The following is a 20699-nucleotide window of genomic DNA, read 5'->3' as shown; positions in this document are numbered from 1 at the left end:
TAATTTTTTGTATATTTAGTAGAGACGGGGTTTCACCGTGTTAGCCAGGATGGTCTCCATCTCCTGACCTCGTGATCCAACCGCCTCGGCCTCCCAAAGTGCTGGGATTACAGGCGTGAGCCACCACGCGCGGCCTAGTAATACATTTTGATTATGTAAATATAAATTCCGTAGGCTACTTAGTGATTACTTCTTTATTTATCCTGGGTATCCCAAGAGGTAGTACAGTGGCCACAGGTTATAGAAGGCGGTCTTGAGATCTGAATGAGGGGAGCTCTAATTCTAGATTTTATAATGCCTGTGGCTTAACGCCATCCTGCTCTGCCTGGTTCTTCAAGATCCTTGCTAACCCCCTCAAAGAATTCAAGCCTTGGAATAGCACAGATTGTGTTAGAAGTTCCTGAATCCTAAGCAGCTAGAATCCACTGGCTTGTTTTTGCGGTATCAGCCTGTTAAAAGCATATCCCCATAAAGATTTAATATCCCTGTCTCTGCGTCTTGGCACCTGTGCATATGAAACAACAGCATAAATATGATTTTGAACGTTGCATTGTCACAGATGAAAAAATGCACCAACAAGTCAAATAAAATGCAGCGCTGAAAAAGGAAATCAGGCTTATTTTTGTCGTTGTTTACTGTACCAAAGCATTTTTGGAAACCCAAATCTAGGAGATAACCGTTTTTGAATGAACGGCAGTGGCAGAGCATGGTCGGGGTTAGCAGCAACGTGGCTGGGCGCCTTTAACTCGGCGTGACCTCCAGGTCCCGGGCCCGCGTCCCGGGCCCATCGCCCCGGCCCGGGCGGCGCGTTGGCCGCTCCTCCCCTCGCGCGCCGCGCGCATTGTTGTCCTTTAGTGATTGGTTGTTGGACCAGAAACAGCTGTGCAGAGCCCTGCCATCTAAAGAGCTGTGGACCTGAATGCAGTGTAGCTGGCTGGCGGTGACTTACACCGGGACTCCAGAGGGAGAAAGGAAGCGCTGCAGGCCACTTGCATTGCGTCTTCCAGGCTGCGTGGACCTGGCGCCCCGGCGTGTGCGGTTGTGGGGGAGCTCGCCGTGGCGCCCCCTCCCTCTGGCTTTAGCTTCCTTTGGGGTTGGCGCAGGTGGGCCAAGCAGGACACCGCAGATCTCCCCGTTCCCACGAAGGCTGGCTCGCTGTCTCTCTCAGAGGGGGAGGGACCATCCTAAAACTATGTAAATATCCAAGCGCTGGCTCCAGCCTGGGGCAGCAGCCAAGGTCCCTGCGCCGCCGCCGGGTGTTTTACATGAAAATGAGAAGCCTGATGGGAACCACGCTCTAACTTAAGGCAGCCTGGTGATTAGCATGAGACTGGGCGGCTGTCCTGCTTCCTGCCCTTCAATAGCCGTTCCGCGCGCTCGCGCCCGAGCAGCGCTGCCACCGCGCGGGGGTCGATCGCAGGCTCGGCGTCCTTGGCAGCCATGGCTCCGTCGCCGCCTCGGCCAGTAAGTAGGAGCATGCATGTGTAGGGGGCACATGCGTGTCGGCGCACCCACCCAGCCACCCACCCGCGCGCACGCACGCACAGCGCCCGGAACCTCGGCAAGGGGAAGATTGACGAGGCGCTGCAGTCGCGGGGACGACGCGGGCTCTTCCTGGATTCCGCAGGAGCCCGCCCGCCGCAGCTGCTGTCTGCAGAGCCTGCTCGGATCCTGTGCACACGCGCCCCTCGCTCGAGCCTCTGTGATGAAGACTGCCTCCTGGGGACTGCAGCGGAGGCAGAGCCAGCCAGCGCCAGGGACTGCGGGCCGTGCGGCTGTTAGGCCCGCGGGGACACGACTCGGACACTGTCATCCCCACGCCTCGCGCTGAGCCGCCCGGCGCGGAGGGTCTGCCGCCGCCCCTCCGGCCTCCCGCACGCCCGATCCCGGGTCAGCCTCGGAGGCCTCGGCTGCCTCATTTGTTTGGGTCTTTTGTGCGGTGGCTCCCGGTTGGCCAAGCACTCCTGCGCTGAATCGGGCCATTGTCTGCGCTCCCATTGCCTTCACGCTGCAAGTCTCAGCGCCCCCACCCCGCCCGCCCCCTCCCCGCCTCCTCCGGGCCGGGGAGCCTCCTAACGTGCCTTTCCCCCCAGGAATCTGGAAGCTATAAGCCGGGCGGATTGCAAATGAAGTGTAATGCATTGTGGGACGTGTGTAAAATCGGAGCCTTCGCCGTGGGGGTGTGGGGGGGCGTGGGGAGGGCCGGACCCGCCGCTGGCGGTGTAGACGCCGACGAGGAGGGGCTGGGAAAATGTGCGCAGAGTCCGCCCGGGTCGTGCCCGCCGTAGACGGATGAAGGAGCGCGCTGCGCCCCGGCGCTGAGGCCCCCGAGGATCGGGGCGGCAGGTCGCCCTCCCCACCATGAAGAAGACCCGGAGCACAACCTTGCGGCGAGCCTGGCCTAGCTCGGATTTCTCGGACCGGGCCTCGGACCGCATGAGGTCCCGCAGCGAGAAGGACTACCGCCTGCACAAGCGCTTCCCCGCGGCCTTCGCGCCCCAGGCTTCGCGGGGCTACATGACATCAGGTTGGTTGGTGACCGCGTTTCTGCCCCCGCGCCGGGGCCGCGGGATGTGCTCGGTATCCCGCGGCCCGGGTCTTGGAGGAGAGGACGGGCAGTGATGGATGCGATAAGTTATGGGGAAAGCAGAAAAAAATTAGCTCCCATCCACCATTTTGTACCTCCGCAAGATCCACAGCAGGCCCTCTCAATATGGGGTTGGAGAGCTATTAGTTAGGTAAAACGAGGGAAGGGGGGACGAGCCGGGCGTTTTGGCTGCAGGGAGATAAATGACTGCAAGCCCCCCGCGCTGCAGCCTCCTTGAGCTTTGTGGAGGATCCTGCGCCCAGGGTTGCCTGCAGTGCCAGGCTTGCTGGCTCCTGCGTTGTGGCCGGTTATCTGAGTGGGTATTTCCAGCAGCCCCCTGTTCTCCAAAAGGAACAGGTTCCATGCGCAGCTCTGGATGGGCTGAGTCAGGCGAGAGTCCTGCAGACATCCCAGACTCGTCTGATTTGCACGCAGAGAACTGTGTTGGAGCTCACTGAATGCGTTCTGTGGGGGTAATGGTGTGGATGCGGATTGAATGCTCATATGATTCTGTGTGGATTTAACATATGTTGCTTTGAATTAGGCTGTATGGAAAGAATGGAGGCTGTATCATGTATTTGCATGTCAGACAGGAAGGACAAACAAAACGGTAAATGGAAAAGGGAGGCTTCAGAAAAGATATCCGCTTAAAATGCAGTGCTGTGAAGAGCCTTCCTGAAGGAGCCAGTTCTTTTTTTGGAAATACAACGGAATGGCTTTGGTTTGGTTTAGGAACCCAGGGATGAAATTCTTGAGGGAAATGCTGAAGGAGGAAAAGCCTGGAAAGCTTCCGTTGCCTTCTCCTTACTTCTCGTTAACCACTTGTATGTAATGATGTGTAAGGCATCGGTTTTTATTTATTTTTCATTCAGAGAAAAATTTTGATTTTCTTCTAAGCACACTGTAATGGAAGAACCGAGATTTTCTTTCAAACCACATACTGTACCAAATCACTCTGAGCCCTGTCTTAACTGGGAAGATCATTTTAAGCTTGTGGTTGGTACTTAGAGGCTAGCTTTACTCTCTTTCTCCTAAAACAGCAAGTTCTTTTTAACTGGGGTCAGCATCTCATGCTTCAAAAATGCCTTGCGACCGCATTTCCACGAACGTAAAGCCTAAATAAAAGAACCATCTTTTTTATTGCAAAATCAGGCGACATAAGGATGTTGTACTATTTTGGCAATAAAGCTCCCTTGATTTTCCCTTTCGTGAAAAGCCAAATTCGTAAAGAAAGTGACAACTACAGTTTCTACTTCAGTCATTTCAGTCGCTGCTGTGGTTGCTATATTCTTCAGACTTGTGGCAGTAAATTTTGAAACACACCTAAATCCAAACCTAACCTCAAAACATGTATGTACATAAACCCATGCCTGCCCTGAGTGTTCAGATAATCCTGGGTTTCATGTACTTAGGGTTTGAATGTCTCCATTCCACACTTCACAGTTCCCCTTACGCCTCCTAAGGAACCTGTCCTGACACCAAGTGTGAAGCTGTAGGAGGGCTGGTGGCCATCATTTCTTCAACAAACCTGCAACACTCTGTCTCATGATTCGGGCACATTTCCAGGGAGCCAGTTTTTTTTTTTTTTTTTTTTTTTTAAATCTATCTTGGCATTACCTCGTTATCACATTTTCATTCTTTGCAAAAGAACTTGTCTGCTATTGCAGGTGCTGTGAGGCATTTTTGAGGGCTTGAGGAGGAAGCTTTTAATTGTATTTGATTCCCTTATTTCATTTCTTGATCTGCAAATGGTAAGACGGTCCTATGGTGATAATGAAGGATAACCTGTTTCAGGTTGGCAGTTTTCTGTTCAGATTCAATGTTAGGTTACTGCTGAGAAATCTGAAGACCAAAAGATGGAAGAAAAGTTCTATCATTCATTCAGCATTTTTCTGGAGTGCCCCCAAAGAGCACAGTGCCTTGCTGGATTCTCATGGGGTTATACGGTTGCATATAATATGATTCTTGCCCGGGGAGGGAGGCTTATCGTTTTTTCTTTATTTTAAATATTAGTTGGTACATGGACTAAGAAGCAGGTGTTGCTGCTATGGGAGGAAATAGTAAACACGAAGACAAACACCTACAATGAACATTGGGAGAGTAGGTGGAGTCTTTCTCATGTGCAACTCCTTGGGGGTTGGGTTGGGAAGGATGTGTATCTTCATGTATTTCCTTTACAAATATGGCTCCTTTCAAAATGTGAGTGTTGATAGAAATAGATGGTATATTGAAACACTTGGAAGTGGTTTAGAAGACATTCTTGTCCTTTTAGGAAATGCAAAAGAGATCCACTTTTATCAAGTTAGTGACTTTGGATACAAATGGAACCTTTGTCACATAAAATATTGAGTAGAAAATGAAGCCTCTTAGAAACACAAACACATGAGGCCTTTCATATTTCTTCTGTTTGTCCAGCCATTTGGTTTAATTACTACTGGTATCCTCATACTTGATTTTTAGTAAAAAGGTTTTTGTTGTGGGGAAATTACTTGGGTTCCAAGGACAAGATAAGCCTTTCAGAGATGTACTAAATGACTTAAAATAACTTCAGTTAAGAGACTATTTTTAGACCCCCTCCCTCAACACATATTCCTGAAAATTGTGGGAAACAATCACTTAGTTTTAAACTTCAGGACGTGAGAGAGCCTTGGGAATTTCAAGAAACAGATATTAATAATTTTCCTTTTGGTCTAGTGTCCCATATCATGCAGTAGGTGCTTCAAGCAAAATTGTAGGCTTCTATAATAGCTTTCTAATGAGACAGCACCATTTCAAACAGTCTTTTCTCCACGAATAAGTAATTACCAGTGTGAAGTGTGATTTATAGCAATAGGCTTGACATTTAGCCTTGGCCTTTCCAATACCTTCAGGAAAAACTACACTTAAGCTCAAGAGGTTAGAGCGGGCACCTATAAACTAGAGAGGTCTTGCAAAAGGACAGTTAGGGAATTCTGAAACTTTAAGTCTCGAAGACTGTGCCTTATGTGACTGTTTAAACTCCCAACTCATGCTACCAAATCTGAAGAAATCCTAAGAATTCATGAGCTTCCTAGCAACCAGTAAGTTCACAGGCCATGAGATGACTTCATTGTTCATCTTGAATATTAATTTCCCAGTGGTGGTTTCTGGGCAGAAAGGGGAAGATCTTTTCTTTTGTTCAAATCAAGATGAATAATAAAAAGTGCATGGCATTATCTTAAAAAGAAAAGGGATTGGACCAAATGCATGTGGGATCATTCTTGTGCATTTTCTAAAACTAGAAGTTATGATATTCATGAACTAGAGATAAAAGTAAAACTCCCCACAAAGAAGCAGATCTGTATAACGAATGCTTAGTACTTTATATATGAAAACATGCGCATTTGTCTCTGTGAAATGATTTTCAAGGCCCCAAACCTTTGGTTGATGAAGTCGTTAGAGCTTTCTGTTAGAATTATGTGAACTGTAATCTCTTCACAAGAATGATGCTGCTAACTTTTCATTTCCTTCACTACCCCTTCCCCCAGCCCTGGGGATGGGCACCTCTTTATATTCCATATATAATGCCATCAGAGCTTTGGGGGACATTCTTATTGATCAAGCATGGAAAGTAATGTTTTCATTATACAGGTTCTACAGCACATGATCCTTAAAAGCTTTGTTTATGAATGAGAAAGCGAAGTCCTGGCCCATTTTAGTGTGATGCTTATCATTTTGATAACATCTTTAAGGAGTAAAGTGTGCGTTTTTAATACTGTGATTTTAAAGGCTTTGAAGAAAGATAAAACAAAAGCCCTAAACTGACATTGCAAGAAATTGGAAAGCAGTTCTGTCTGCTGGGGAAGAATGGCCAGCTCATCACCTTGATTAGTTTATTAGTTTTTGTTTTATAGAGACTAATTCTGGGGCACATTTGACTGTGTGTTCCAGTTCCTTATGTTCTGTTATTTTAAGAGACATGAGAGTTTTCTGGGCGTGGAGGATGGACACTGGAGGTTCTAATCTGGGCCTGCCACAAACCAGCTGTGTCCCTGGCGAGTGATATGACCTCCCTCCATCTGTAATGAGTCCTCCACTTCCGTGCTGCCATTACAGAATTCGGCTCCGCAGTGGCTCTGTAATGAGCAAGTGCAAAACTTCTGAGCACTTACACATGAATCGTTACACAAAACCTCGGCCCTCTTCTGCTTTTCGGAGTCAGGTGCCTCCCGTATGTGGGAATAGCGCTCATTTTGCCATACAATCCTATTGCCTATCATCCTGAAATGTTACATGAAATGTATGCATTTTAGGACTCACCCTGGTGACCAGAGTAATGAGGGGGAGGAGGAAGTAAATTAAGACCTGGTAAGTTATAATCATATGCAAGTTTTAATAAACGGCATCCCATCACGTCACTTTTCCTCTTTGTGGAGATCCATTTTCAGCCTAGCCGCTCCAACTGTGTTTTAATTTGAAACTACCTATGTTGACTCCTTTCATCAGGCGAGTGGAGTGAGGAATATTACACTTGGTGGTGAATGACTTTATTCTTTATTTCCCAGGAGAACGTGAGTGGGCTTACAAAAGGTCACCTCTCTTGGTATTTCAATATCTTTTACATTCTTTCCAATGTTTTTATTTGAAAGAAAGGAATATGAGTATATTGTATAAAAACCTTAGCACTTCTGCACCTCCAGAGCAATTCTGGCCTTAAATTCCCTACACCCCGGAGACTTAGGACAATTCAGACAATGGTATACTCTGTGATACACGATTGCTTAGGCTGAATGCAGGTTATAACGAAAAGCACAATCTGCTTGGACCCTTGCCAGTGGGTACTGTGCTAACTTTTGAATTTAGGACATGCTTTTGTAAATCAGTTATAGTGTGTGATGCCTAATCTATAAGGTATAAAGTAGAGGTTCTTCTAGTTGGTGGGAGTATAGATATAGTCTACTCCAAATTGACCTTATCCACAGTAACACAAGAAAGAAAGGACATGGGTAATTTTTTAAGTAGGGAGTCAACTTTTCCTGAAGTAGGAAAGGGCTAGTCTTTTTTTAACATCAGAATGCACAACCAGTCAATCGGAAAATTCTATTTGTTCCTCCCACTTAAATATTTCTAAAACCTGTCTCTTTCTCTTCATCTCTGTTGCTGAACTCTTTTTCTGTTCTATTACACTATCTTCCAAACATACCTCTCTTCCAGTTCCATCCATCCTCCTTATGTCCCCCAAGGGCTTTAAGATGGTTTTGTTTTGGTTTTGTTATTTTAAAATCCTAAAGCAAAATTGCTCGTGTTGCTTCCCTTCCCAGTGTTCCCATCCGTCACGCCTGTGGATGAAATCATAGACCAGGGCATATCACAGTATAACCTCCCTCACTTTTTCCACCTCTTCTTCTCTTTCCCCCTTGTTCACCTCACCCTACGCTCTGGGCTCTGGGAGCTCTTTACCTGCGGCAGTGCCTGTCACCTTGTGTACCTGTTGTAGTTTATGTGACTTTGCTCAGAATGCATCCTCCATCCTTACAGTTCTGATAGAATCCTCTTTAGCCTTCCAGAACCAGCTCCTATGCCCCCTTCTCTTGCATCGTCTCTCAGATCCTTTCCAGAGTGAATTGCTCCCATGACGTTTGTTTTGTACTTGTGTTACATCAACACGGTCACATTGTGCCGCACCACGAGCTTACAGTCCACGTGCGTCTCCAGTCTGGATGGTGAAATCCTCACTGATAGTACCTGCCTTATTCACATCTCTATTTTGCCAGCAACCACAGAGCTTGGCATGTATCAGGCACACAGTAAATGTGTATGGGATGAGTGACTAAAACATGACTTCTTAGAAAGTTGAATGAAGTCTTGAAGTCCTAATATGAGTCACCTTCTTGTAACTGCAGAAGTTACAAGTATGTATTCTAAGATCCTACTTTGGAAAAGATCTTCCATTATGATTGGTAGAACCAGGATCAGCAAGCTGCTAGTGATTAGTATTTAGAAAGTACTAAATAATAGGATACAATCAAGAGTCGAGTTGGTTGACCTGGTTGCTACAAGTGGAACTGGAGTTCCGAGAACAGAAGGACATTGCTTAGAAAAGGCTGCCTGGAGGGAGGACTTACTTGGGTCTTGAAGAAGTGGATTGATTTGAAGAGATGGAGAAGGAGAAGGATTTGGGGGAGGTTGAGGAAGCGGTACAAACTAAGGCATGATGCTGGAAATGAAAATGGATGTGTGAAATTTGTCTTACTGTAACTCTGGGATATTCCTAGAAATAATGTGTGGGGTCTTGAAATTGGGGTGGATTCAGAGTTTGTGGGGTAGGTAACACATTTGTGATTTGGGGAGAGAAATGACGAAAGGAACCTTTTTAAAGAGGTGTCAGAGAGTGGCTTCCTGGGTAGGTGCATGTTTTGAATGTTTACAGCCTGGGAGACCAGAGGGGAGGTGTTTGGGGGTTGATGTGGTGATCAAGCAGTAAGACGACGACTACAGAACAGTGTGTCCTGGGCCGGGTGCAGTGGTTCACGCCTATAATCCCAGCACTTTGGGAGGCCAAGGCAGGCGGATCTCAGGGTCATGAGTTCGAGACCAGCCTGGCCAACGTGGTGAAACCCTGTCTCTACTAAGAATACAAAAATGAGCTGGGCGTGGTGGTGTGTGCCTGTAATCCCAGCTACTCAGGAGGCTGAGGCAGGAGAATCCCTTGAACCCTGGAGGTGGAGGTTGCAGTAAACCGAGATCGCATCACTGTACTCCAGCCTGGGTGACAGAGCAAGACTTTGTCAGGGGGTTGGGGGGAGCAAAACAAACAAACAAAAAGACTGCGTGTCCCAGCACTGCTAGGCATTATTAGCACACCACCCTCAAGATTTTAAAAATATGTCCGCACACCACCTACATTGTTATCTATTTAATACTTCTCTTTAACTTGATCTACTTTTGTATTTAAGTGAATTAAAGAGACAATTTTGCATTTTCTATGAAATTATGGGTTTCCCTTGATAATTGTATTTTTTCCTAATCCCTATTAAAATGGACATTTAGTTATTTCAGTAAAAAATATTCAACTAGATACTACCCGAAATGAACCCATGTGCCCGAGTGGTACTCACACCATGTAGTGGAAAACCTGAGCAGGCCAAGGGAGGAGGGATGGCACAAGGTGGAAAGGGTTATGAAGAGGAAAGGGAGAATCTGGGAGAACAAAGGAACTGGCTGTTCTTTGTACGTGGTTGGGTTTAAGAGGTGAAAGAAAATGAAGGTGAACATGGCGAAAACCCGTCTCTACAAAAGATACAAAAATTGGCCACACTTGATGGCATGTGCCTGTAGTCCCAGCTACTCGAGAGGCTGAGCGGGAGGATCACCTGAGCCTGGGGAGGTTGAGGCCACAGTGAGCGGAGATTGTGCCACTGCACTCCAGCCTGGGTGACAGAAGGAGACCCTGTCTTAAAAATAAAAATAAAAATAAAAAAGGTGCAACAGATTTTGTTGTTGTTGGAAGAATACAGTAAATGACCAGGAACCTGCAGAAAGTGAGTGGAGAATGAGTTCCATTTTGGGCTAGTGGTTTGATATTCCAACCACAGAGGGCTTTCAGGTGCACAGGTGAACAATAAAGGCATACAGGTGGGAGGTCATTTGTGCGGCGGTGTTCGTTGTGAACATGAGAATAGCTTGGCTTTCTGTGCTTTCTGTTCCCCTTCTTGGAGGGGAGCAGGTGACCGATTTTTATTTCCAGCAGAAGGAGGTTCAGTTGGATTCTGTTAACTCGGAGTCCTCCTTGGGTTTCTGAAACCTGGAAACTCGAGGTTAGGATTGCTTGGAGATTGTCTGCTTTCCTGTTCCTGAAAGTAAAGTGCCCTTTAATTCTTGGATTTGTTTTATTAGTGTTCTCATTTATTCAGAAGCCATTGCATTGTTGATAGAAGGGATATGTTTTTGATATCTATAGTCAGGTCTGAAAAGAGAACTCTGCAAGTAGCAGCACAAAAGACTAGGCCAGCTATGTAAATAATGTATATTTCAAACATCTGTCATATACCTATCCCGCTGAAAAATTATGGCTTAGGTAACTCGTACACACAGTCAAAGTCTCCATTTATCTTTCTACCTTAATCCGTGATGGCCCCTCCAGGCCAAGTTTTCTCTTTTTGAAGATAAAAGAGAGAGATTTGGCAGATGCCTGTGGGCAGTAGGGGTAACAGGACTATTGCCTGGCCTTATCCGTCTGATGGTCATAGTTTCAGAGGGAGGAGCCATCTTCTGCAATTAACACTGCCTTCTCACCCCTACAGATTCCTGTCAGGTTGGTTCCCCTAGGAGAGCTGACATGCCATTTATTGCTTTTGGGATATCCAACTTTTGCTTTGAAATTGTCTATTATTAGAGAAAATGAAGGCCGCCACAGTGACTGAAGTGCATGGGGTAGTTGTCCTTTTTTTTTTCCTTTTTGGCTGCTCAGTATCTGAACCCCTTTTCAGTGTCTGTGTCACTCCCCATTGTTACGTGTCGAATGTGTCTGCCCAAAAGATATGTTCAAGTCCTAACCCCTGGTACCTGTGACTATGCCCTTATGTGGACATCAGGTCACTGTGGCTGTAACCGAGTTAAGATGCAGCAGCACTGGAATAGGGTGAGCCCGAAATCCATATGACTGGTGTTCGAGACGCAGACGCAGGGAGAATACCATGTGACGAGAGAGGCAGAGGTGGGAGTGATGTGTCTACAGATGAGGGAAGGCCCAGGCCCGCCAGCCACCCCTAGAGGCTGGGAGAGAGGCACGGGGTTGCTTCACCCTCAGGGTCCAGGAAGGAAACAATCCTGCTGACACCTGGGTTTCTACTTCTAGCATCAGAGCTTGGAGGGCACATATTTCTGTTGCTTTAATCCACCCACCGTGCGGTGCTAGTTCCAGCAGCTGCGCGACACTAGTCTGCCACCTCTGAGCCTTGGTGGAAGGCAGCGCCCGCATTCTCTGTGAAGATGCTGAAATTGCTGTGTAGTTACTTTCCTGGCCTTCCTTACGTGGAGGGCAGGGCCAGAGACCTGGGTTTCACCCATTGAATATTCCCTTCTAATGACTTCTAATCTGGTGCTAGTGAGGTAAGATGATGGGGACTGTGAGACAGAGTCCCTGGATGTGGTGTTTTGTAGCATGATGGCATTCCAAGGCCGGAGGTGGCAGCCGGCAGGCGGTGCCCCATGTGACCTTGCTAGTGGTGCCAGCTGCAGGTTCGTGCTTGGTGGTGGCTGCAGAGGTGTCCTTATTGAAGTGGCTCTGGCTGCATGCTTCAAGCCTGGGTCTCCAGCCCTCCCTGGCATCCTTGAGTTACTCAGTGTATTTCAGTGTGTTCTTTTTCCTGAGAGGCTGTGTAGCTGGTGATTTAGAGCAGAGATGTGGACCACATGGCTTGGCTTCATAGTTCAGTGTTACCATCACTAGCCAGGTAAACGTGGAGAAATTACTGATTTTCTCGGGACCTCAGCTTCCTGACCTGCAACATGGGAATAATAATGGTACTTACCCATTTGGGCTTTGGGTGAATTAATATGTGTAAAGCACTTAGAAACAAGCTTGGTACAATGGAAGCATGATATCCCTATGACCGATTTTGCCATTACAAGTAATGGCCAAAACTGCAATGACTTTTCCACCAACCTAATATTAAAAGAGCCAGCATTGGTTTCTGCAGTATAAAACTGCGAATCGCATCAGACACATATATGGAATCACAACGGGATCTCAATCGTTGTCACTTCAAAATATTGACATAAAGAGTGACTTCCACATAAGCTACACAAAAAAGTACAGTTGAGTTTTACTTTGCAACCATGTCGTCTTCCTATGGTGACCTTTCCAGAGCCCTTTTGTTTTCCCCTTTCCAATAACACCCTCTTCCCTCTACTTCCTATTTGCTTCCTCCTAGTGTTTAGAACTTAGTTCCTTGTGGAAACCTGATGGAGTGTGACTGAGCTGCTCCTTCTCCATGCTCTGGCAGCACTTCTTGCACACACCTCTGAAATAACCGACACATCTGCCATTTTCTTGCCTCACCCTCCATCTAGACTGGAAACGCTTTCAGGCCGTGGCTTGGGTCTGACTTGGTTTTGTGCTCCCAGTGTCTAGCGAGGCCAGATGGGTAGCAGGTACACAGCAGTTTAAATGTATAGATACGGCGACACATGGTCTTGCTGGCATTCCCAGTGGCTTCAGTGGACTCTGTGTTTCGCGTCTTTCTCTAATCATATGCATGCTTGGTGCCCCAGGGGTTGATGCGAAGAAGCCACCGGGGGGATTGTGGTGGATCAGTAATCTTGACCCACTTACAGGGCCCGGAAGAGCAAACTGAAGGATACTTGGGTAGTTTAGCTGTAACCACCGGGTTGTAGAGATATGAGCTTCGGTCATAGGATTTTTAAGAATTCCGGCATGGATCTTTGGTGAAATTATAAAACAGTGTCTTCTGAATTCACCAAACGTCTAAGAGAAAACTTCCATTTAGATTAGATGCTAGAGCTTGTGATTAGAACGGGGCATTCTGTTAACCTAGTGAACTCATTTGGATTTTCATTTCCATTGGTTTTCAAATAACTGAAAGAAGTATTTGGACATATTTTCCCCACATTTGCAAACTGGCTGTTTATAATGCAGACAATGGGCAGATGTGGATAACTTTTTAACAGTGCTTTTAAAAAGACTGTTTAGCCAGGGAGTGAACAAGTCCCAAAGAGCAGAACCGTGAAGAGCAGAACAGTGAAGATGGCAATAGTGTCAAGTGGATTTTTCCTTATTTGTGAGAGTGGCTTCTGTCTATGTTCATCAAATGCCTTTATGCAGTAAGGCAGCACTGTGATTTAGGGCTTTGAAATCAGACATTCACACATTGGTGCTAGCACCCACTTGCTGGCTGTGGAATCCTAACAATCTATGTTACCAGTCTATCCTCTGCTTTCTTATCTTTAAGATGAGGATAAAATAGTATCTAATTTATAGTTGTTGTGTGGATTAAATGAGCAAATGCAATCAAAATAATTAGCATAGTGCCTGACGCACCGTAAGAACCTAGTACATCTTTGCTACTATATGATTATTTCTTTTGGAACATAACTATACAGGATTGACTGGTTTCTAAGTGTTTTACACCTGAGGATGCGGAAGAAGAGAACCAGCGGGCAACTTGTCTAGTGCCGCACATAGTTAAAAGCAGCTTTAAATGGGATTCTTCGCCTAATATTTGGTACTCATTTATCAGAAATCAAATATTCCGTTTCTTACTGATTTTGGTATGTGCTCTGCTAAGGAAATCTACGGAATTATTCATTTGTCTAAGTGGGCTTATTTGTCCTTGAACTTCCAACTAAGGGAAAATGGCAGAGAATCACCGCGCGGTCGGCAGTCAATGTTCCCGTGGAATATAACTCTAAGAGAGCTTGGCTTTACTTAAAATCGGGGAAATTGTGTCCCATATAATCAGACATAGCTTACTCTGAGATACTTATTTAGACTTTTCAGTTGAAGGTAAAGGAGAAAACTCCCCTTCTGAGCTGCGAGTTCAGCTGCGTGTTGATGTGTTTGCATATGCAATAAAAACCAGTCTCGCAGAAGCACAATTGAGAGAGGAAAGCTGTGAGACGAAGGGACATCTTTCAAGGCCGATTTTGAAAGTAAAGCCAGTAGGCTCTCTCCTGCCAACCAAGTGCATGTTCCTCCTTTGGTGAGTTTATAAAAGTAGTGATGGGCCCAGTGGAATCTCAGGTCAGCATGGCCGCTGGGTTGCGTAGGAAATAAAGGAGGGTGCTAGAATTGGAGGTCCACTTTTCACATGTGTGAATTTTTCATCTGCTACAAGCAGATGGTTTGGCAGCCAGGCCCGGGGCTCCGGGATGACAGCCTGAGCTGGAGGAGCAGAATGGGTTTTCCCTCTGCACCCACCTCCTGTGAACCTCTGCACCAGCCAGGATCTGGGAGCTCAAAGCTGTCCACCTTTGCTGCATCTAGCCCTGAGTTTCCATGTTACTTATTCATTTGCAACACATCCTTTCCCTTCCTTCAAATCAAGGGAAACATAACTAAAGAAAAACGGAAACGGTACTAAGTAACTTGTTTTCTCTGGTTATGCCCAACTAATTGAACTTGGAAAGCCTCTTCTACTTAACATTCCACAAGTATTGGCTTTCTTTAGTCAAAGCATAGCTTCTGGAGCATGCAGATCTTGTTTTTCCATATGGTGTACCCTGCTTGATGTGGGTGATTTAAACACACGGAGAGTTACACAGAATGTTTGTTGGGGATGCCAGAGGCATAGTAAATAGTAGTGTACCATCCTGGCCTAAGGGCTAGAAATGGAGGTTTCCATTGTGAGATGCAGCCATATGCGTGCAAGGCTTCCTCTCCAAGGCAGCGTGGTGGAGTGTGCTCGGGCTGGGATTGGTGCTGTGGGCCTGTTAGAGGTGGGGTTTAAGGTTCTGCAGTCATGGAGTCAGGCCCCGCTGGGAGGTGTGTGTGAAGCTCAGCAGTGGCTCAGGCCTGGGACATAAGCACAGTTTGAGAGCATGCTTCCTCAAAGATAGTGGAGTTCTGGTGTGCTCCTGAAATGTCAGTATGAAAAAGGAGCCTCTTTACCCTCAATTCCCTTTCCCCTAACAAAGGAAACCATTGTTGTTATTGGGATTGTTTTTTAAGATGGTCTCACTTTGTCACCCAGGCTGGAGTGCAGTGGTGCTATCGTAGCTCACTGCAACCTCTACCTCCTGGGATCAAGCAATCCTGCTACCTCGGCCTCCCAGGTAGCTGGGACTACAGTTGTGTACCACCATACCCGGCTGTTTTTTAATTTTTTTTAGACTGGGTCTCGCCATGTTACCCAGGCTGGTTTCAAACTCCTGGGGTCAAGGAGGCCTCCTGCCTTGGCCTCCCAACGTGCTCGGATTATAGACATGAGCCACTGGACCTGGGCGGAAACCATTGTTTATTGAGCATGTACTTGGTACGTTGGTACCTGTGTGTTACCTTATTTAATCCTCACAGCAATCCTGCAAGGATGCCACCGATCACTATTTTAGCAACACAAATGTAAAAAATCTGAGAAAACTGAGATTTCACACACACACATACACACACACACACACACACTCATATGTATACTTTTAATCGTGTTCAATGTTAGTAAAATAACTTCTTATTTTTATTTATTTTTATTTTTATTTTGAGACAGGGTCTTGCTCTGTCACGCAGGCTGGAGTACAGTGGTGCCATCTCGGCTCACTGCAACCTCTGCCTCCTGGGTTCAAGCAATTCTCCTGCCTCAGCCTCCCAAATAGCTGGGATTAAAGCTGCCTGCCACCACTCCTGGCTAATTTTTGTATTTTTAGTAGAGACGGGGTTTCACCATGTTGGCCAGGCTGGTCTTGAACTCCTGACCTCAAGTGATCTGCCTGCCTTGGCCTCCCAAAGTGCTGGGATTACAGGTGTGAGTCACCACACCCAGCCTACTTATTTTTAAATAAAGTATTTAATATTATTTCATTCCCCCAGTGGTTCGTCTTGCACTTCCTCTAAGTGCACCCCACTGTAGAAGTCTGTGCATAATGAGAGAGCAGATTTTAGGGCTCCTTGCATATTCTAACAAGTCTAACCCTAAATATTTGTGTATGTTATTTAAAAATAATCTCTTCTCAGCCAGCTGAGGTTCTTCTGAGAATTATCTTGCCTTACCCAAAGAACAATAAAGCCTCCTAAGATCTGGCAAGGGGTGGGCTGGGGCATTTGCTGAGTGTTTCCCTGCTGCTATTTCTTCCTCTTCCTCTTTTTAGCACCTTAGAGTGGGTTTCAAATGCCATTGTAATGCGCTTGTGAGCTCCTTAGTCATCTTAATTGGCTTAGTGTTATCATGAGCTGTCAATCATGCAGTGAACATCCCTGATTCTTAGAGAAGATGAGATAGTTGGGATCGAACAACTCCTAGGTCTTAACTTATTTAGTGCAAAGGTACCTCACAACAAAATTTGAAGCTTCAAATGAAAAGAAGTCTCAAACATAAACATAATTTCATTCATTTGCAAATCATTTTCTTTTGCTTGCTCCTTTTCTCTTGTATTTTTTTTTTTGACTTTTTTAGTTATGAAAAATTGCTGAAGAAGCATTTGGTTTAGCACAGTCTAATTTCTGCTATCTGTTGTTGTAAGAGTTCGACTGAACATTATTCTGAGGATAGCAGTAGGCTAGGATCCAAATAATGGAACAATTTGACAGTACCTGAGACAATAATTTAAAGTGACGGAACTGGAGGCAAAGAAGAAGTTCCATGGGTTTGCATGGTGTAAGATACAATTCAGTTCAAGGTAATCAAGAAAGAAATTAATAAACTAGAAATGTTGTTGAATATGGTTAAAAAGGATAGTTGGTTAAAATTTGGGTGAACCAACTGTATCTTTGATAAGAATCAGTGAACTGGTTTAGAATACATTAGATGTATATTAAAAAATCTTCAATTTGGGGGAAAACAAAAAAAAAGCGTCCTTGTGACTCCCTGTAGGAGGGTCAGCGGAGAAAATCTGTTAACAGTTCCCTCCAGCATTTCAGTGGTCCAGGAGGATGGTTCGGTAACCCATGGCAACACAGTGACTGTGGGTAATATGCAAACATAAGCTTCGTTCAGTTCTGTTAGTAGGAGGACTTTCAAAATCTAGCTCCTACATAATCCTTGGAATGTATAAGATCTAAAATAATACAGATAAAGGAAACCCCAGATCTTTAGAACATTTAAGAGCAGTCACAAAGCTTTATGATTTACGGTATATATTTTTAAAAGACCAAAATTACTTTTAAACAGTATATAATAGTTAAAAATTATATCTTTTATTAACACTTACTAGCTAACACTTAAATTCTGTGTATACTATACTGAAGAAATGTAACACAAAGTTGTAAGCTTTTAACTAAAAATATGATTTATAGTTTCTCTGTATTTTTAAATTTAGAATCAAGACACCAAAAGATAAACTCATTATATGAAAAAGGTCAAATTCACTTGTATTCAGTTTCCTAAGATAAGAATTTCTTAATTATATGCATGTCTACTTCTTATTGTCTTCCTCCTCCTAATGATATGCTGGGAGAGATTTGACTGGTAAACTACCTCTTTAAAGCAAAGGGTTAATGATATACAGCACATTAAATGTACAGAAATTGCATTGATCTGAGCTAGATGACTTTCCATAAATTCGCTATTCCCTGGTGCTTTGAGAAGATGAATGGTTTGTTCCTAAGGTGCAAATATTATTTTAACTGTTTAGATTCATTTTTAGTCATGCATTTTTTTAAACTTACTTTTTCAAATTGTGGTAAAACAAACACATACCGTCTTTTTTTTTTTTTTTTAAAAAAAAACAGAGTCTCTCACTGTCGCCCAGGCTAGAGTGCAGTGGCACAATCTCGGCTCACTGCAGCCTCCACCTCTCGGGTTCAAGCAGTTCTCTGCCTCAGCCTCCGAGTAGCTGGGATGACAGGTGCCTGCCACCACGCCTGGCTAATTTTTGTATTTTTAGTAGAGGTGGGATTTCACCATGTTGGCCAGGCTGATCTTAAACTCCTGACCTTGTGATCCACCCACCTCAGCCTCCCGAAGTGTTGGGATTACAGGTGTGAGCCACCACACCCGGCACAAAAGTTACCATCTTAACTTCTTAAGGGTACAGTTCAGCGGTATCAAGTATGTTCACATTGTTGTGAGGCCAGCATCAGGGTGTATCCTGGGAACTGTTTTCATCTTGCAGAACCGAAACTGTGTACCTATTACACACTAATCCCAGTCCTCCCTACCCCGATCTCCTGCAACTACTGTTCTACTGTCTGTCTCTGAAATTGATTACCCCACCTCATCTAAGTAGAATCATAAAATATCTGTCCTTTTGTGACTGGTTTATTTCACTTAGCATATCACCAAGGTTCATCCATGTTGTAGCGTGTGTTGGAATCTTATTCTTGTTAAGGCAGAATCGTATTGCATTGCCCACATGTACAACGTTTTGTTTATTCATTCATCTGTTGATGGACACCAAACCATTTTTCACAGTGGTTGCACCATTTTGCATTTGTGAAGAATGCTCTTGTGAAGAATGCTGCTGTGCACACAGGTGTACAAAGAACTGGCAAGTCCCTGCCTTCAGTTCCTTTATGTACATACCCAGAAGCAGCATTGCTGGCTCACGTGGTAATTCTGTTTAACTTAGTTTGAGGAACCACCAAACCATTTTTCACAGTGGTTGCACCATTTTGCATACCCACCAACAGTGTACAAAGGTTCTAATTTCTCCACATCCCTGACAACACTTGTTATTTTCTGTTTTTTTTTCCTTGATAGTAGCCATCCTCATGGATGTGTGTTCTTAGTCATGTATGTTATGAAGTATACTCATAGCTCCGTGCTGTGCATGATCTGTCTTCTCTGAGAAGTTAGAAGAAAACTGGAGTAATCTCTGTGTGGTCTGCTGCACAGAGAAACATGATCGGCTGGAGTCTTTCTTAGAAGGCCACTGTCACCTGATTAATAACCAACATGGAAGACAAAGGCAGAGCTGATCAACAAAACTGCTTCTAGTTTCCTGTGCTTTTATTTGAATACTGTTGTCTTATTTTTTTTTTCCAAGTAAGGGAAATATTTAAATACAGGCAAAGTCAACTTGTAATTCTTCAAGTTTTATCCCTGTTTGCAGTGTGTGCTGTGAGGTAGTGCTGTGGGATGTAACTATATGGGCCCTTCCCAAGTTGCTTAAAATGTAGTGAAGAGCTTAGAATATCCTTGGGGGTGAGCTGCAGAAAGTGAGGTGTTGGATGAGTCCTTACCTGGGGCTGTGAGGGGTGTGGCATGGAGTTGTCAGGCTGCATTCAGCAGGGGCAGCATTGAGTTGACTGAGTTGACTCTGTCTTGTATTCTAGATGTACCCTCCAGAAGGTAGGAACACTCTGTAGACTGTGGTTCCTAGACACCATCTGTGGAGCAGCATTGAGTTGGTTCCTTCTACAGAATCATCTGGGGAGCTTGTTAAGCAGATACACATCTTGGCCTCATTCCCCAAGTATTTGTAGCTTGGGATGGGGCCCAGAACTTTATGTTTTAAAAGCTCTTGAGGTGATTCTGATGTACAGTTAGGTTTGGTAGCCACTGATTTGGAATTGCCTGTCCAGGACAGGGAGCCTCTCAGCGCCTTCCTTCAGATCCTCACTGCTTCCTCACACCTTCAGCAAACCAGCGTTGCCTGTTCGTGTCAGGGCCTTGACATGTGTGCTTGTTTTATTAGAGAGTCAGGATCCGTGCTTGCCTTGCAGGCCCCCACAGTTGGCTGGAGATAGACAGGAAACCACTGCGTGACAGGAAACCACTGCGTGACAGGAAACCACTGTGTGACAGGAAACCACTGCGTGACAGGAAACCACTGCGTGACAGGAAACCACTGCGTGACAGTGGGATGAGGGTGATGATGGGGGCCTGAGTAAGGAGGGCTGGATCCCACAGAGACTAGGAGATGGGAAAGGACTTCTGAGGAGGCACAGGAGCCCCGTGTCTGCCCTTGGAGGGGCAGGCAGCCCAGCAGGAAAGGACAAGAGAGGTTGGAGACAGGAGGAGTCTCCCAGGCAGTGCCCTCCTTCTAGAGGCCAGCGGATGATAGAGACAAGGCGAGAGAGAGGAGAGGCCGGGACCCAGGAGGACCTTATATTTCAAGCGAGGAGCTGTCAGGTTATTCTGAGCTTAATGAGTCCCAGACAGACTTGAAGTAGGGGAGTGACATGTTGGGATTTACATGAGAGAGAGAGATTGCCCTGTCTGAGGGTGGAAAATGGATTGTAGGGCCTAGAGGAAGAAACTGATAGGCAGGCAGTGGATAGAGATAGGCTCTCAAGGGTGTCAGGGCCAGAATGTTGAGGAATTCCATGCCTGGTGGTGCCTGTCTCCACCTTGAAGCCGGAAGTTGGCTGCAAGATTTGGAGGAGGTCATGGGCAAGATACCAGAGTTAAGATAGCTGTGCTGGCATCAGAAGGTACATGCATAGACCTCCCTTAGAGAGTCTTAGGGAGACCTGCTGAGTCTGGATACCATGAATTTGTGGTGGCCTTAATTTGTATGACGGAGTGATGTTTATATGTAG

At 45.5% G+C, this 20699-nt stretch overlaps 1 protein-coding gene across 1 annotated transcript in view; it reads left to right on the top strand.

The window, feature by feature from the left end:
* The first annotated feature begins 921 nt into the window (after positions 1 to 921).
* STOX2 (storkhead box 2) overlaps positions 922 to 20699 on the top strand; it is a 112492-nt gene continuing 92714 nt past the window's right edge. Inside the window, exon 1 of the mRNA XM_023220932.2 lies at positions 922 to 2527. Within this exon, the coding sequence (XP_023076700.2) occupies positions 2362 to 2527 (166 nt within the window). The 5' untranslated portion in view covers positions 922 to 2361. The remainder of the gene's footprint in view (positions 2528 to 20699) is intronic.

This window comes from Piliocolobus tephrosceles, chromosome 3 (genome assembly GCF_002776525.5).
Source record: "Piliocolobus tephrosceles isolate RC106 chromosome 3, ASM277652v3, whole genome shotgun sequence".
Taxonomy (NCBI): domain Eukaryota; kingdom Metazoa; phylum Chordata; class Mammalia; order Primates; family Cercopithecidae; genus Piliocolobus; species Piliocolobus tephrosceles.
The sequence above is the reverse complement of the archived record's forward strand: the minus strand, read 5'-3'. Positions and strand labels throughout refer to the sequence as shown.